This window comes from Heloderma suspectum, chromosome 7 (genome assembly GCF_057233095.1).
Source record: "Heloderma suspectum isolate Gila_16-S chromosome 7, 16-S_ref, whole genome shotgun sequence".
Taxonomy (NCBI): Eukaryota; Metazoa; Chordata; class Lepidosauria; order Squamata; family Helodermatidae; genus Heloderma; species Heloderma suspectum.
The window spans coordinates 81,307,249-81,326,115 of NC_139464.1; the positions used below are offsets into that span (position 1 = coordinate 81,307,249).

Here is an 18,867-nt window from a genome sequence, read left to right on the forward strand (position 1 = left end):
TAGTGACCTCCTAATGGTCACCTTAAACACCTTCTGATTAGGATCTCTAACTCCCTGTGTGGCTTTTTTACTTTTTGTTTCAGTCTTTGAGAAAAGGAAACTTTATGCATGGCTAGCACGAAAGCCATTGGTCCTAACTATCTGAAATTTGGCAGGTTCTGTCAGTTCCATAGGGGCTTCCAGGTCCCCAAATTCCATGAACTTACGTGGAAGTACAAAAAAATTATAGCTCTTTACTTTGACAGATTTTCTCGAAAAAAGCAAATCTTACCTGTGGCTAGCACAAAAGCCACTGGACCTAACTGTCTGAACTTTGGCAGGCTCGGTCCGCTCCACAGGGGCTGCCAGGTCTCCAAATTTCATGTATTTATCATACAAACTAAAAAAGTTACGGCGCTTTCTGTTTTCCAAAGCAAGTCAATGAGAAAATGTAAAAAAATTGCCTATCGTCTGCCTCTATCTTGTGAGGACTCTAAGCACAGCTGTTCCCTCCGGGCCAATTGGGCAGATCGCCTAAGTTCTGCCAACCCCCTCTCCCTGTTTGCTATCTCTCACAGAGATGGGAGAAGAGGGACCCTCTCCATTCAGCTGTGCCTTTGAAGCTTGAGGAAAACTCGCAATCTCTGTCCAGACCTGGGAAATTTCCTCCCCCACGTTTTGGGGTTTCTCTTCAGACTCTGAATTACTCTGCCAATCGCTGCACTCACGAGCAACCCTGACATCTGGAATGCAGTTGATTGAAAGCAGAAGCGACAAGATCCCATATGGCCCCACCAATGCCTGGGGTACACAACCCAGGAATTAGCTGTGACATGTGAACTGGGTCACTGTATGGATTTTGATTGCATGATAGGAATTGGAAATGCCTACTAGGTATGAAAAAAACCCTTTCCTTGGTGACAATGGTAACTTTCTCCACAACATCTGAAGAGACTAGCTTAATATGAGATACTTTGGATTGGATACATTTCACTACAAGTTATTCCACATTACATGGGCATCTTTGAATTCTATAGCCTTTTGCTCCTAGAAGATTAAAGTTTGCCCGTATTTTTCAATTAAATGGGCTCTCATCTACAGCAAACATTTGGATCTGCCTCAACATAATTAGGTGAGATGACCTTGAGTCTTCTTCCCAGCTGACAGTCGCTTGCTAATGTCAACACTTACCATCACATTTCTCTAGTATTTGAACAGTGTCTCCAATCTCCAGCGATAAGCCATGTGGGATCGCTCCTCGAAAACTCGCAATTACTGAAATAGATATTAAATTCCAATTAATCATTTTTTTTAACAAGCCACATGTTTGCTATTAAACTTTCACACTGTAAGGAAAAGCAAGGCAGTTAAATGAACAGATTTTTCTAAAACTCACAGTGCTGTAAGCTATTATCAGCTATTAATATCACATTATGGGGTTTGCGGGTAAATGGTAACAGCCTCTTTTTCTGACTTTTATCCAAGAAAAGAGTTTTGCTGAACAGTGAGAGAAGGATTTAGCAAGAAAGCAGCAGTGTGCTTGGATACCTAAATGGTCCTTCTATAGCAACTAGGCTGTTGCCAGACAGTGTGAGAAGGAACATATTTCAGAAAACGACACTCCCAAAGCAAGGAACTCAATTACCACAGTATATTAGGATGCCCCCAACTCATGCCTGTGATTCCTCCCTGACCCCAGTCTCTTCATACTTCTTCATGCTCCTATATCTGGGGTTTAGGATGGCCACTGGTGCATCCCCCTCAAAAGAGGAAATGCACCACACACACAACCTCAGGACAAAAGAAGATATAGATTTGCATAAAATTTGCATATGCTAATTGATATGTATAGATGCAACTTTAGAAATAATTGCTATAATTTAAATAGAAATACAATACATCTCAGCATCATGGAGAAGACCATGTTCCTGCTCAGTCTGCTGTGCAGGTGCTAACTCGTGATGGCCAATTTCTCCTTTCTGATGGTTCTTTATCAGTCAGCCATCAAGTAGAGGACTGTTCTCTGACTAGGATGGCCAGGTAACCAACTTTACAGAGGACAGTGCTCTATTTTGGAGAGCTGGCAGGGGGTGGTCTTCTATTTGAAGGTGTCCTCCATTTGAAGAGGTCTCCAATCCAAATCTGGTTTCACATCACAGAACCATGAGAATGGAGAGCTGCAGCCTTGAAGTTGTCCACCAAGAGTTAGCACCTGGACAGCAGATTGTGAGCAGCAGCACAGGTCACCTAGTCAATCTTCTCCACTACGGCGAAATGTATGGTAAATTTACTGAAATCAGGGTTATTTCTAAAGCTGCACCAATACATATAAATTTGCATGTGCAAACGTTATGTAAATTGGTGTCTTCTTTTTCAGTATGGCTTAAGCAGGGGTGCTGGAGAAATTTGATATGGATTAAAATGATTTCTAAGAATCCGACCTGTGGAATCTACTGCGGAGCGCCCCCCTCAGCCCGTGCGGAGTCTGGGGACTTTCAGATTATTATCTTACTTTCGCAAAATTTACACATATAAATCCATAGCAAAATACGTAAGTTTCTGCTGAGGAAACGTTTAATGGAATGGGGGACAATACACTAAATGTTACATACTGAGGTAAATTATGTAAATAATTAGGTAAATACTTGCTTACTTATGTAATTATTTAGATAATTATTTCCATATTTTTCCACATGACAAAAAAATAATAATATTCGCATCCATCTGTGGGTGGATGACAGAACAAAAGGCTCCTGACAATCTGCAAAACACAGATGGAGCGGATTTTACACAGTCCATACATCCCTAGGCCTAAGTGGCCAACCTGCCTCTGAGAGCCCTTCAAGTACAGGACTGTTCTTTGTAAAGGAGGACACATGGCCATGCTACTGGGGATGAAACCCTTTAGGGAGACACAGTCTAGACGGTGATGACTCCCATACTGGCTCCCTTAGGTCTGCCTAGGAAGGCTCACCTCTTGCTGTGTTCTGCAAGATGGTGAGGATTTTCCTATATTTAAAGACCTTTCCTGCCCAGGCCTTGCTTATAAATTAATTCAGTTTCATTACTGTTTGCTTTATTATTGTTTTAGGTTATTTTAAATAGGCTAGCACAGGGTTTTAACTGTGATTTCAGCACATTACAAGTCACAGAACACTTTGTGAAAGGAAACATGTTAGAAATACACACGCTTACTTTGCCGAGTCCTGAAACAGGGAGCTCAGTCATAAGATAAGGAGCACATGTCTTGAGAGAAACTGCTAGGGCATTTAATTGTCCTGCAAATGATGGGATACTTGCTCTGAGAATGAAAGAGTCTTTATTTCCCCCTACCTTCACACAAATATTTCAAAGTGATTTTACAATTTTGTTTATGGATGGGTAAAAGTGCGTTAATGGGTGGGGAAGGGAAGTGATGACTATTCGGATTCTGGCAATATGTTTGTCCTGATTGCAGTCTGCAAATATGGTAATAGCATTATAGAGTTTGAGCCAAAGTTGAGCCTAAGTTTGTGCTATGCTCCATAAGCCCAAGGGAGAGAACAGGCCTGAAACTGAAACTGGAAGCTGGAAAAAAAAAGTTCAATAGGCAAAACGATGGGTGCAGGCAGAATGAAAGGAAGTCCATCAGACTGGCTGAGAAAGCAAGACTCCAATAAGGAGGAAGCAGCTGTGGAATTGCAGATGTGCACGGAGAATTACTTATCAGCCCAATCAAGGAACTGCAATGATTTCTCAAGTCCCAGCTACAAGACAAATTGCCTTGAAAGTACCAGCTGCTCTCTCAAAGGCATTGCTTGTGAGCAAGGCCCACAATGGGAAGTGGGGGGGGGGTTTGCAGGACAACCCACAAGGTCAATGGTGCCCTTAAACAGTAATCCTGACAGCACTTCCTCTTAAGCCTTCCATTTACGTGAGCTGAACAAAACAAGGATCTTTACAAAACACTTTTCGGAAAAGAAAGACTCTCAATGTTGTCCGGTCTTGGCGTAAACAAGGTCGTTACATTTTCACATAGGAGTATTTTAAGCAAAAGTTTCTATGCACTGAAAAGGGGCAGGGGGAGATCTATTTTTCAAGACTGTTGCTGCTATTAAAGAAGTGTGTTCTACACGATCATGAAGAATCACAGTTCATATCCTCCAGTCGAGAATGGACGGGTTTGAGGACCTGCTCTTCAGTATCACATTGCAAAAATACAGTGGCTTGAATTCTAAGGGAAGCGAACGGAGGAAGTTCACAGAAAAGCATTTCCTATCTGCTGCTCTCACCTGCAGCCGGTAACATCCCCTCCCCAGTCCTCTCTGGAGGACTCGGAGGTCTCATCTGAACCATGTGGGAAACTTTCCTTCCATTCAGTACCTTCTGGATCTTAGGATCCAAGCCACTGTATTTTAAGAGCATTGGTTATTTTCTTTCCCCCAAACCTAACAACTGTTGCAGTGTCAACACGGAATAGTAACACAACAATGTTTAAAAACCAACAACACATGAAAAACAAAAGGGATTTGTGGATTCTGCATGAATATGTCTGTTGGCTGACTCAACTGTTCATAATAATAGTCCCACATATGTAGGAACAGCACATTTTTCAGAGATACGGAGGAATAATCACAAACTGACAGCATACTACTTTGTTAAGTGCTTTCAATTTAACAGCAATTTGGGGTTTATTTCGTGAGGAGGTGACCCGTTTGGTTCTATGCATCAATTCAACCACAGAGACAGACTTTTTAATATATAATATAGATAGGCAATCACTCCCATCATATAGTGGTCCTTTACCATTTTATTTTCTGCATTTCCTCCTTGCTAAACACGTGACACAGTTGAAGCTCTCCCTATAGCACCCAAATGCATCATGCAGCAACGGCAGGACTTGATCGAAAAACAAAAAAACAGATAGAGCTACATCAAAAGGCAAAAGTCTACTCAGACAGGCATTGTGTTCATTCAACATAAAGCTGAATCATACACCAGCTGTGAGAAGTGTAGGCAGAGGATGGCCTTGTAGGCCCCTTCCAACCCTACTGTTCTACTATTCTATGATTCTAGGACAACTTTGTCTGAAAAACTCACTATTCTTTGTGAGGAGGTGACCTCCTTGCCTTCTCCCTCCTTCAGTTTCCTGTTACTTTTTGCAGCTACCAGTGCTGCTGAATACTGTTGCGTACTTCAAAAATACTTTAGTATGTTTTTATTTATTCTATTGCTGTGAATGACAATAGCCATCTGTCAGACTAATCCTGAACATTTGCAGCAGGAGACCTGGTGCAAAAGTTTAATGTCATGTTTTATGGCACTGCATTTATTGCCAGTGCTGCAAATCTTTGCCCGAGGTTATGCTCTATCTTATATGATCTCTTACAATGTAATCCTCTATGTGTCTGCTCATAAGGGAGATAATGGGACTTACTCCCAGGTAAGTGTAGATAGGATTGTCACCTTAGTCTTGTGTGTGCATGTGTGCGTGCATACACATACACAAGCACATTTGTGGGCATAAACATGCATGGATGTGAGATTAAGTTCAACTTACACTGTACATAACTGTCAAAGTCAGAAGAGTAGAAATGTGCCAGTTCAAGAAATGTTAACTCAGCTCCACTATGAAGTAGAATAAAACTACAAACCTTAAAACACTGAAGTCAATAGAACATAGACACATCTGCAGAAGAAGAGGTAACCTGTCAAAAGTGACAGAATAAAGGACAGAATAAGAGAGCCATCATTTGATCCAACATGTCCATGAGCTTCGCTCCCAAAATAAACACAGAATTCTAAGAGAGATCTTGTGTCAAGGTCAGCCTCAATACATCTAGCTCACATTCCTAGCAGAATTGCTCAAAAGGCAGCAAGTGTACATAGCACAAAGCAAAGAATGCTTAGAGTTTGCTAAAGAAAACACATTGGACTTTGAAATGGAGCAAACCGGAAATATACTGTATTTAAGAAATCACGCTCAAGACTAGACATCCACAAATCCACTTGTCAGCTCACCAGGGGCAAGTGCCCCAATCCCTTGGCAAACCCAGCACTACACAGATCCCTACAATGGAGATTGCATTTCCACGCAGGTAAGAAACAGCAGGATTTGCTTCCAAGCAGCAGGAGAGCTTCCTGTCATTTCTTCCCTTTCCACAACCCACACAAGAGAGGGAACACTTTGTGACCCAGTTCACATGATCACACATGCCAGTCGGTTCTCCCTAAGTATCCTTGCTTGCCATGTCGTCTGAATGTGTGTGTGTGTGTTTTTTTAATATGTTAGGGCACAATCCTGGCGATGTTTAGACAGAAAAAGTCCTACAACTCCCAGCATTCCCCAGCCAACACCTTTGCACCTTTAGTGTGTTTTAAGATCCTTGCACTGCTTCTGACATTTACTTCGGGGTTTAACTGTTTTAAGCTTTGTAATGTTTTTATAGTATCTTTGATTACAGTATTACATTTCATGGTTTTAAGCCTTGTTTTGTGAGCACCTGGAGAGCTTCAGCTATTGGGCAGTATATAAATGTAATGAATAAACAGACAGACAGACAGATAGGGCAATTTATATGAGGAGAACACAGGAGAGCGGGGGGAGAGAATGACATGACATTAAGGGCAATTTCATTTATTTTATTGTTCCCAGATGAGAAATGAGACACTTAAACTTGACTTGAGCAATGATGTAATTACGGAGTTTATATTTGAGTAATATAAAGTGAATGATCCTTTAATTACATACAATACAGCAGACAGCTGGAACAATCAGTTTGTGCCGGACGCTTAATACCAATTTAAAAAATGGAGGGATGTTTGTGGTACCCCTATTTGGGATGGATAGACATAATTATAAATATACGTAGCTAAAGGAAATTAACCCTGACTGCTCATTGGAAGGACAGATACTGAAGCTGAAGCTCCAATATTTCGGCCACGTAATGCGAAGAGAAAACTCCCTGGAAAAGACCCTGATGCTGGGAAAGACTGAAGGCAAAAGGAGAAGGGGATGGCAGAGGATGAGATGGCTAGATAGCATCACTGATGCAATGAATATGAACTTGAGCACACTCCGGGAGAGAGCGCAGGACAGGAAGGCCTGGCGTGCTATGGTCCATGGGGTCACGAAGAGTCGGACACGACTGAACGACTGAACAACAACAACACATATTGCAGTAAAGTCTTGAACAAGCTGAAACTACACAGAGACATACAAATCTGTATAAAGTAGCATGTGCGAACCACCTGATAGCTTACTGGCAAAACACCATATCATCCTATCAATGAACAGGATGGCCACAGAAGTCCATTCTCATTAAACAGCATGTGCTGAGATGATCAATCTCATATACACTGCGGAAGAAAGCCCCATAGCAACTGTGCAAGGTAAAAGTGTACAGGTTTCCCTCCTCCTTAACAGAGCAAAGTTAAAGGTTCAAATGCCTACTAACTAGACTGTGGATATAACAAAAATTAATGAAGCCTGCATAGGCATACATAATCTTTCTAAGCTTTAGCTGCCTTTCACTGCAGCAGGGAGAAGACTATCACACTACCTGTGCATGTCCATACTGCAATCTAGATCCGACATAATATAGTTTTATTTATTTATTTATTACATTTATATCCCGCCTTATTTCCTCTTTAAGGAACCCAAGGCGGTGTACATAATCCTCTTCCTCTCCATTTTATCCTCACAACAACAACCCTGTGAGGTAGGTTGGGATGAGAGGCAGTTGCTTTCTGAATATCTCTTGGATGGTGGGCATTGGTTATGTGTTTAACCAATTTCTCATTTCGTTATTTTTTCAGATAACAAAGTTCCATTAGAGAACAGATAAAAAGACATTAACTTGCTTCAGTCTCCACCCACAATAAAACCCCTTCTAAAATAACCTTCTGTGCATTTTCGTCAAACATTCACTGATTAGTTGACATATATTCACTATATATTTCATACAGTTAGTTATTTGACATCCAATTATGTTTGATGTGTAACATGCAATGGTATTTAATATAAGATGGGCAATGCTATTTAGCTTCTTTCTTTCTCTCTCTCTCTCTCTTGCAATATTTGACATCCACCAAAATCAGAGCAATAAAGAGATCACAGTTTGAATTTCAAGGTAAGAAGTTAATAAACAAAAATCAACATTTGCATTTAAAATTCATATGCAGAATCTGGATATCGAGGGATGGAAATTGTACAGCGTCAAGGTATATAAGATTAGTCCTACCTGATTTGATACCACTCTATTCAAGGCACCTAAACAAAATTGTGTCTTGGGTAGACACAACTTTCTGCTATGTTTATAGTGTAACAGCACAATCTTATGTGTCAGGATTGATTCTGAGCGCAGGGAGATAGCAGCTCAAATTCAGAAGAGGAACAGCCAGAACCGGGGGATGCATTTTCCCAAGCCAGTTCAGATATGGGTAGGGGTGCTTCTCAGGTTACTAACTCCCAGACAGCTGGGCCTGAAGCCCCCCCCCATCCCCCCTCTGTGAGAAGCCAGGACAAGGAGGGGGGGTGAGGACTGTGACCTAAGAGATGCTAGACTGCAGCACAGAGCTAGGAGGGCAACATCAGGGCCGGAGCTCAGACGGTCGACCCAGTTAGCAATGCGTGAAAGGCGACGTAGGGAAGCATCACTGGAAGGGCCGGACATCCCTCCCTAAGTTAGTCTAGCCAGCAAGCCCCACTTCAAACTGCAGGCAATGTCGGTGCACCCATTTGAATCCCCTGGAGGCATTCCTTTGTTGCCTGAGAGTCTTCGAAGATTTGCATCTGTAATGAACCTGTTGATAATGAATTAAAGGCCTGAGACTGAAGCCTCTCTATTTGTGTGTGTGAGTGCATCAGGAAATAGGGGGCCCAAGGGAAACATGACACTATGTTTAGACAGAAAGAAGTCCTACAATTCTAGAATGCATAAGATTGTGCCCTAAGGAATTCCTTAAAATAACTCTGGATAACAGAAAGTCCAGCACTGTTAATGGGATTACACTGGCTCTTGGTATAAATGGGACTTTTACAATCAGCTCAAACTGATGTGATGAAGTCTCTGTTTTAAATTCAAACAACCAACTATCTAAAAGCATTTGTGTGTGCATATGTATGCGTGTATATATACACAGACACACATGCACCTGCCTTTGGGGCAGACTGGTGAAGACAATACCTGCCTTATTTTATCAGAAAGAATGTACAGCAGTTGTTGTTTTTAAGCACCCGGCTAGTAGCAGAAATCAAATTCAAACGAGGTATAGATAGAGCTATTCACACTTTGTGCAGCAGTCCCCACTGTTGCGGAAAACGTTTGCTATTGTAAACATGAAGCGTTAAGGGGATGCAGACGAATTCCTCAACACACGGGGTTACCTGCTGGGAAATTACTAGTAGCTTGGCTCCATGCCCACTGCACAGAATAACATGAGGACACATAGGCTGCTGCACGGAATCTGAAGAGCTGCCTATTGTGCCATTACAGGAAAGGAATGGGGGGGAACAGTGGCAGTCTTCAGATGACATAACCCTGTGCAAGGAACACGTATGGACAGGGGAGTGTGATCATGGTAGCAGGACATCTGAGCATTCAACTGGTCACCTGAACCAGATCCTATGCATGGTCAGGATGCCTGCAAAAAGCAAGGTCATCAAGAGAGCTGCCCTACACAGGTTGGATCTGTTCAGGTGACCAACTGAGCGTGTGTAGGCTCGGAGCACACTCCGCTGTTGCAACTGCGTTTCCTCGTCTATATGAGCTTGCACACAGCTATGGGCTGTATCTAATGTCAGTCCTACTTAGAGCAGACCAATGAAATGAATGGGACTCAAGTGAGACTAACATTGGATACAACCCGATGTCATTTCAAGAGGACTGGTGTCATGTTTGCAGCGAAGGAGAGCGCACGCACATTGTACTTCTGAGATGTGTTGCTGCTGCTTTGAAACACGCACTTGTTCCCAGCTTCTTCGATGAACAAACATTCGTCCCTAACTTCTTCTACAAAGAAATAATTCATTATCGGCTGAAGGTAAACTTCTGCTTCTTCTTCGAAGGTAAATTTCTGCTTCTTTTCCAAAACAGAAATTCTCAGGTTAACAGAACCTAATTTTGCTTGGGCAGAAGGCAAGAGTACAGAACTCCTTCAAACATTATACGGTCAGGTTTAAAAGGCTTCTGCTTCTAGTCTAAAGTTCTATTTTCCAGGATTCATCTCCAAACTGGCATTTTAAAAATCAATACTTATTCTTTCTTCTTTAAAACTCTCCAATTTTGTTTACTAGAAGACACCCAGACAATAATGAATAACAGTGCATCAACTGTCAAGATTTTTTTTTTTTTAAGGAAGGTTATTAGCTTCCTTCTAAATCTGTCATCTGTTTGAGAAGCTGACGGATCTCCTTCTCCATCTCCATCTTCTGTTCCTACAACACTGGCGATCCATAAAGATGAGTGCAGCAGTAAATCTCTCTCTCTCTCTCTCTCTCGCATGCGCACGTGCACGTGCACGCACATGCACACACGCAGAAAGAGAGAGAGAGAGAGAGAGCACTGAAACAAGTCCATTCTCTCTGCCCATTCCTTTTCATTACTTTAGCTCAGCAAGGTTGTTATCTTTTGTCAGAATCTTGGCTAACTTTCCAAGAGACTTAATCAATGCAATGAAACTTCTAGGTCGAATCAGCACAATGTAAATAAGAGTTTGAGAAAACATTACCAAGCATGGAAATTAAGAAGGCTGCACCAAAATGCTGTTCTCTCCACTTCATCTACGAGATATGAAAAACAAACAAACACCTTTCTCCAAAAATAAGGAGTGGCATATAGAATGCCCTGTTTCGGTAATGTATTTTTCCCTCTCTCTTAAAGTTTATCCACACTATTATGATATGGGCAACATCAGTACATTTGCATAGTTTGAAATCAACACGCTGATGCAAAGGACTGAGAGCTTTCTCCTCTGGGAGAGGGGAGAATCCTGTAGAAAAAGAAAAGAGGTTCAATGAAGGTTTGCACAGAAGGTATACTTTATAGCCTTTCATTCCTCTTTTATTTTGCTACAGGATTCTCCTCTCTCCCCTTAAGGGGGAGGTCTGGTTAGCATTAATCACAGTTATTATGTGTCTACATGTAATGCTAAACCATGGTTAAAGTAAACCAGGAACAGAAGGGGGCAATTATCTCTAGAAAGAGAAGTGGGGAACACATGAGCCCCTGGGTCCCCTTCTAAACAATACTACACAGTGCTGGGACTAACTTATTTCCAAAAGAAATAAATTATTTTGTTTGATATTAGCTGCAGGTCTGACATCAACAGAAATGTTAGCTGTCACTGACACCAACAAGAAAGCGGTACAGCATGCAGAAACAAGGGAGGGTAACAGGAACCTTATCGGTGTTCATTTCAAGAATTTGTTTGTTCTCTCCAAAGCAACCCACAGTAGCCAATGATTAGACCTGGTTCACATGTAATGACAACCCAGCGTATGGGTTGAGTATGGGATGTCACTGAATAGTGGGTTGTTGTTGAATCATGGGTTGTCACTTCATGCGAACCCTGAACTATGGTTTAACTATGGGTTAACCACAAACAATCTAGAGTTCCCAACCCAACAAAAAAACATGGTTTTCTTCCTGTTTTGTTTGTTGTGACCGCAGCTGGCAGGCAACAGCAGCAATAACTCACTGGCTGATAGGTGAGGCTAGCAAAGGAGGAGGGGGGCCCAGAGATGGGAAAGTTAGTGGCTCAAACAAAGGCAAGATGACACGGCAGAGAGAAGTCATATTTTCCAGTCCAAAGACAGAGATTCAAGAGCAAGGCTGAAGTTTACAGTCGAGGCACGGCTGATAAGATCCAGCACATGGAAAGGATGCTGTTCTCCAGCAGCCTTTTCCCTGCCTGCTTCCTGCTTTTAACTCCAGCATCTTGGAGCAGCTGCTGGCAATCAGTCCTCTGGCCTCTGGGAGCCTCTCTGTCCTAAACGGACAGAGGGTCACCTCCATTGTTCTTTTACATGAAGCCGCCTTCACTCTGCTGGGGTTGGTGGAACTTCACCCTCTAAATCCTCTGGAGAGGCTGCAGCCAGGCATGGATCATTCACAGGAAGTGCGGGGGCTCAGGCTACTTCTGCGCTAGTCCCTTCCCCTGGGTCTGGCACCTGCCATTCCCCTTCATCCTCGGAGGAGTCCAAGGGAGGCACGACACTAAAGATCTAAAGCAATAAAACCAACAGGAAGCAAGCAGCTTCCACAACCTCTCTCAATCCATCCCAATGCCTTACAAAAATGAGGAGGAGGAGGCAGGTTTTAGCTTGTTGCCTAAAGGCATGCAATTCTGGGCCTGGCAGGCCTCCCTGAGGAGGACATTCCACAATGCTGATAGCTAATACACACTGGGCAATTTCAGACATTGCCCTAAGCTGGGAGAGGAGAGGTAAAAGTTCCACATCTCATTTTTGCACAGTTGGTATAACATTTGACAAGTTCTAGATATGGAACTAGTTTATACCCTGTCCACACCCAACTCCCTTTTTTAATGCTTTGTTTCACCAGTAGGGTGATCACTTATGAACTGCCAAAAAAGGGGAAATGCATCATCAAAAAAGAGGACAAAAGATGATACTGATTTGCATAAAGTCTGGATATGCTTCAATACTCACACACATTTGGAAATAATTATAACTTAAATAGAAATACAGTACATCTCACCATAGGCTGGTATTCAATATTACTCCTACTTAGAGCAGACCCATTGTAATGAATGGGACTTAAGTTAGTCATGACTAACTCATTCCATTCATTACTCTAAGTAGGACTAACAGTGGATATAACCCATAGTGTGGAGGACGGTGTGCCCTTGCTGGGCCTGCTGTCCAGGCACACAGCTTCAGGGCCCAGCTCTTCCTTCTGACAGTTCATTATCTTTAAACTGGACTTGGAACAGATAGCCCTTCAAATAGAGGACTGTCCTCTGTAACAGAGAACATGCATTACCAGCCACACAGGGCCAGCTCCAGGATTGAGGACGCCCTTGGCGAAGTGCCCTCTGGTGGGTCCTGACTCCTGGCCTATATTGGTGGGCTCCGGTGGGCTTAACTGGCAACAGCTGCCAAGCAGCTTGGAGCTGCCATTTTCAATTTCCCACAATGCACCGGATGGAGTATCATTCCAGGGCATTCGAGAAATTTAAATTAGTGGCTCCAAGCTGCTCAGCATGAGAGGCACAAGGCAAGTGACAGTGAAGCAATGGGTCCTGGACCATGGTAGCTGCCAAGGATGCTGTGTGCCGACGCCAGGCCTATAACCTTGCAAGAAAAGGAAGCAGCACTGTCTTGTATTTCTTCCTCATCCTTGCATCAAAGTAATATTAAAGTATCACTCCCAGGATTTGTGCAAAAAAATTTGTGTTTCAGCTGCAGATAAACTAGCTCCAGGTTCTCCGAAATAGAGCACTGGGGTCCTGAATGTGGCGCCTGCAGGGACCTCCAATGGCACCCATGAAGTTCTCAACTCACTGATCGGCTTTTGGCAGGCAGGCAGAGAAGTAAAGAGTTGCTTCTTGGACCTGCCGAATCTTCTTCTGCCTTTCCCCTTTGGCTTCTCCCTCCCTGCTCCAGTCTCTAGCCTTGCTATTTCTCTCCCCACATCTCCTTTCTTTGCTATTTCTCTCCCTTCCCCATCCCTTGCCTTCTTCTTTCTCTACCTTTCTAGCCTCTAGCCTTGCTCTTTATCTCCCTTCTACTTGCTGTTTCCCCCACCCTCTAGCTTTGCTATTTCTACACACACACACACACACCTCTTTAATTCACTTTTAATTAGGCAGGCCTTCACAGCAGTCATTATGTGACTAACCACGGCTCTGTGGGAGCCATTTTGTGGTGGTGCCCACAGCAATTTTTCAAATTCCCAAATGTGCCCACAGGCCCAAAAAGGCTGGGGATCCCAGCTTTAGCAGAATATGTTAACTATCTAGGACAGCCTTCTCCACCCTGGCGCCTCCCAGATGTGTTGGAATAATCTCCTATAGCTGGCTGGAGATTATGGGAGTTCTAGTCCAACACATCTGGAGGGCACCAGTTTGGGGTAGGCTGATCTAGAATACTCCCTGAATCCAGTGCTTTTAGACCCTCCCTTTCCCTCTTGGGTAAAACGTCTCTTGTAGGGTTTTTAATGTTGGGAATTTACACATCTATGATTTTCCCTGGTAGAAATTAGCCTATTACATATACATAGATATGACCTGTACAACAAACCTACACAACTGCCGGAGTCTTGTAATGTGTGATGCAGTTTATGAGTTTCATTTTACTTCTATTCAGCAACAGCTTTCAGCTTCCATAGTAGAGCCAAAGGAATAGATGCAAGTTTGGAGCCATTAGACATGCTGCAGCAATGTTCCAACTTCCTAAAGTGTGAAATTTTGCTAATCACAGTTCTCACCCTAGCTGGTATATTACTTTGTTTAACGGGCGGGAGGAGATGTCTTCAGTTTTACTTTTAAAGGCTGCTGATTAACTCAGCATTTTGTCCTGCTGAGACTGTGAAAGGCAAATGTCGTGTTTTATATTTGTTCTAGCAATGGGGATAACAACAACTTTCCTTGCAGCCCTTGACAATCAAGGAGCCTCTGGAGCCTGTAGGCATGTTGATGAAGCTCATCAATGAGAAACTCATCCTGGGAAAAGTTCCATCAAACACAGCAGGATTCATTCCATAGCTTGTCCAAATGTGCCTTCTGGAGATTTAAAAGAAGACGCAAGCTTATGCTGGAGACATTTTTGTGCTAAGGCAGGTAGAGAGATATTAACATTCAATAGTTTGCACATTCCATTAATATCCCTTGGCTGTTGTATCCTGTTTGGAGGGCAGGGGGAATATCATAGTTGGCTTTAGATATCCACAGAGCTACCTCTAAAAACAGCAGCAAGATAGAATTCACTAGAAATATATGAATGCTATTGACCCCCTTCCGCATTGCAGGGTTAGCTGTGGTCTTCTCATGGTCCCTAAAAGCCATGAGCCCTGCATTGCCACAACGAATAACTGGATGAGGAGGATATACAGGCTGCCCCACTCAAGGGGTAACCTCCAGTACCTCCTTCTGTGCCCTCCCAGCCTAAGGACATGGTGCTTCCACCTCCTCAGACTCAGAGGACAAGTCCTAGTAACATCTCCAACCTCTCTGCTTTGCAATTCTTCAAGCAGTTGCAGAAATGGTCAAGGGTCCTTTTAAAAGGCACAGACAGTTCCTTCAAGGAGGCAGGACCAACTGCAGTACAGGCCTTGCCAGTGTTCATTAGGCTTCAGCTCTCTGCTGAGACAGCATCTTTCCATTCCCTGCAATAGGGAAAACTACAGCCAGCAAGAGTCACTGGGAGGTTTCCATGGTACTGACTGCTCTGCCTCCTGTTTGAACAGAAGAGACTTTACCTCATGTGACTACCAAAATAATTTGGCTACCACTTCACCTGTGAGCCCCAGCAAAACAGAACACAACTTACCACAAAAATAATAAGAATACGCCCAGGGAGTGGTGGCAACTACCCTGGGCTAAATGCCAAAAAGGTTTAGAGCACAAGTCCTAAGAGTTACATCTCCTCTGAAGACAAAGACAAGGAGATATATTTAGATACAGCACTAGTGCTCCCTTAGCATAGAAGCAGGATCAACAAAAAATCCCTGAAGCACCTTGAAAGCTAAATCATTTATTAGGCCATGAATGTTCAGACACAAGTGTTTATTTCAGCAGAAGCAGGCAAAGAGAAAAATGGGTGGATTTTTACTGGAGAAGGAAGTGTGGACACTGATAGATATCCTAGATCAGCTAATCAACATGTTGTAAAGGAGCTTGCAGAGCACTATCCACAGGTTACGCATACATAGGACACTCACGCTGGAGGACTCCTGCTTTGCTTTGGATAGGTGGTCGCCTCCAAGGTCGGAGGAGACCACCTATCTACTTAGGATTGTGCCCTTAATCTGTATTGCAGGGGCTGTAAACATGTTTCTCTCATCCCCATGATACTTTATATCCCCCCCCCTTTTTTTAGGTGGAAAGTTGATGGAGAATTGGCATAAAACTTGCAACACACGTCATGGATATGTTTGTATCACATCACAGATGTGATGCAAGCATGTACAAGTACATACCTTTCCACATATATGGGATTCACAGATAAGAGTGTGTTAACCAACTCAAAAGTGACTGGTCCAATTAATAGATTAATCAAATAGCATGGAAATCGCATGGCAGGGGATTCTTCCCACACTAGTCTAGTACTTCCTACTTCAACATCTTCCTGTGGGCCTAGCAACAATGGCATGGAAAGTTAACTGCATGAATCAAACCACATACAGTTGGTCCCCTTCAGTATTACCAAATTGGGAAGGGGGCAGATAGGATCTTTCATGCCATTCAGGTAACACAGGGGTGGGCAACTTATAGCGCGCCACATATTTTGTCCTACAGCTCCCATCATCCCTCACCATTGGCTATGCTGACTAGGGCTGAACATTTTGAGGGCCACAAGTTGCCCACACCCAAGATACAATATCACTTGGAAGTATGGCCATTCCATTCAGCAAGGCTCTCCTAATCCATGAGGCAGGGATAGGGTATCATGCTGCTGGTACAGAATCAGAGGTAATGCAAGTTTCATGCTATAAGAAAAATCTGTGCTCCTTTTTTCAAAATTGTTTGGAAAAGCCATCCCTAACCATATGCAGTACAAAAGGAAAAGATCCGCAGGAAAGTCAAGTGTTCTATATGATCCTGCAGTGACAGTGTAGAAGTTACATTTTCTCCATTAATACAATTCTGCTAGTGACTAACCAATTCAACATGTTTGGAGATCACAAATTAGAAAGACTGGCAGCACAGTGCCAAATTGCCATCTAGGCACATGCTGAGTCATCTACACGACTAGACCACAAGAGCAGTTCTATTTCAGTTTTTCGGACAGAGACAGGCCAGCACAGTGCCCATATGGACTGGCCCTAAAATATGAATTGAAACAAAATCCTGACTGCAAAAATTTAATCTAAATCCCCATGCTGTCCTTTTCTTTCGTGTCTCTTTCATCTTCAATCCCAGAGAAATAACAGGATCAAATATTTCACTCTTGACCCAACCCCTAAATTTAGTGAGTTTCTAAAACACTGAACATTGTTTAATGTTTCTAAAACATTAAAAGAGAACCTGAGAATAGGGAGAGAACATTTACAAACTTTCTCAAGAGCCATGAAGTAGTACAGTATATTTCAGCTGCTGTTGTAAATTGCCAGTTTCCCTATTGCTTTTTCAATTAAACCATTTATTTTCCACAACAAATGTAAAAACGCTAAGTACAAATGCAAAGTGTCTACATTCGGAATATATTTCCCCCAAATAAGCTTACATAAACAAGGGGGAGGAAGAGGGAGTAAAGTAACCTTTACATTATATTTTTGTTATATTTAAATATTTGACTGTATAATATATAAAATATATTAAACCATCAAATTTCTGTTCCGTTTTTTATTTTATTTTTAAAAGAGGGGGGAACCACTTTCCACTTCATTAGGATTATCTGAAAGGTCAGGCTGCAGTCACTTTCAGCAGGCATTGAAATTCATTAGTGCCAACAAACAGACATGGTAATTGTGCTCATTGGGTGGTTTGCTTGCTTGTGGTGAGAGATACCATTATATGACCAACCTAATCCTGTCTAATCCCTTAAGGCATATGTGTTAACCACTGATGTGAGGGGACGGGGACAGGGGCATTACTTAAAAGCAAAAAAATAGTGGAGCAAATATGCCTTTTAAACTACTGACATCATGCTAATAACCCCTGGGTTTCCAAAGTGGGTATGGAAATTGACAGATATTTCATCCTGAATATGAGAAAGTACAGAAGAACTCCAAGTATGACCATTTAAGATGATCTTGTGTAAATGGGCCCTGCCAACTCCACTGGAGAGACAGGAAACTGCCATGATACAATTGTTTGCTAGGAAATGGGACTGCTGACACTTCAACTCTGTTTTTACCATAACAACATATTCTTCTTTATCTACTAGTGAAGAAGTCAGATGTTTGTTTACACAAAGTATCCCCTCTAGATAACTGCCGCTTCGCTTAAGACCACCAACATTGGCACTGGCAGAAAAATACTGCCAAAATAGCATCCCCCCGCCCCCCCAGAAGATATAGTTAAAACACAGTTGAGCAAAAAATGGTACTTCAAAACTCACAGCAGCAGGAGAAAGAAGACAAAAAGGATCAAATTATTCTCACTGATGTGATCCCAATGAAGTCAGTGCAATTACAGTGCACTGGTGCAAAACTTGTACTAATGACAGAAAAAGCAGGGCCCCACTATCAGCGCGAGAGATCCAATTCTACAATTGAAACGCTGCCAACTCAACTTACTCTTTTCTCTTCATGTCTCCAGATATTTGAGGATTTTCTTTAAAACGACTATTTTACAACCTTCACATTTATGAACATAGCCATTCTTTCACGTTCACCAGGCCGGAGTATATAAAACTGGGGGGGAGGGTATAGAAAAGTTGGCCCTGTACTGTTCCTAAAGCAGACCCCCAGCCCATGGCCTAATCCAGCCTGCCAGACTCCCCAACCCAGCCCAAGGAACCGGCGGGGGAGCGGGGGCTTGGCCTCCAAGTAGCTCCTCCTTTCAAGTCTGGCCAGGTCCCTTTGCCGATGCTGAGAGAGGCTCTGCGCCCTTCTCGGCACACAGAAAGTCTGAAATGAGTGGGGCAATGACATGAGTGGGTGTGGCAATATCCACTAACACCATCCAGCCCATGGAAGGCATGGTGGGGGACAACCCCCTCCCACACCCGTATGTAGTTCTGCACTCCTGTCCTACCGGCAGGGCCCAGGCTGGAGTAGC

The 18,867-nt window shown here is 42.9% G+C and overlaps 1 protein-coding gene across 2 annotated transcripts in view; it reads right to left on the bottom strand.

Moving 5' to 3' along the window:
* DOCK4 (dedicator of cytokinesis 4) overlaps positions 1-18,867 on the bottom strand; it is a 343,934-nt gene that overhangs the window by 210,498 nt on the left and 114,569 nt on the right. For both annotated transcript variants that reach the window (XM_084810752.1, XM_084810753.1), the window contains exon 2: positions 1,171-1,254. In XM_084810752.1, the coding sequence (XP_084666878.1) occupies positions 1,171-1,254 (84 nt within the window). The remainder of the gene's footprint in view (positions 1-1,170; positions 1,255-18,867) is intronic.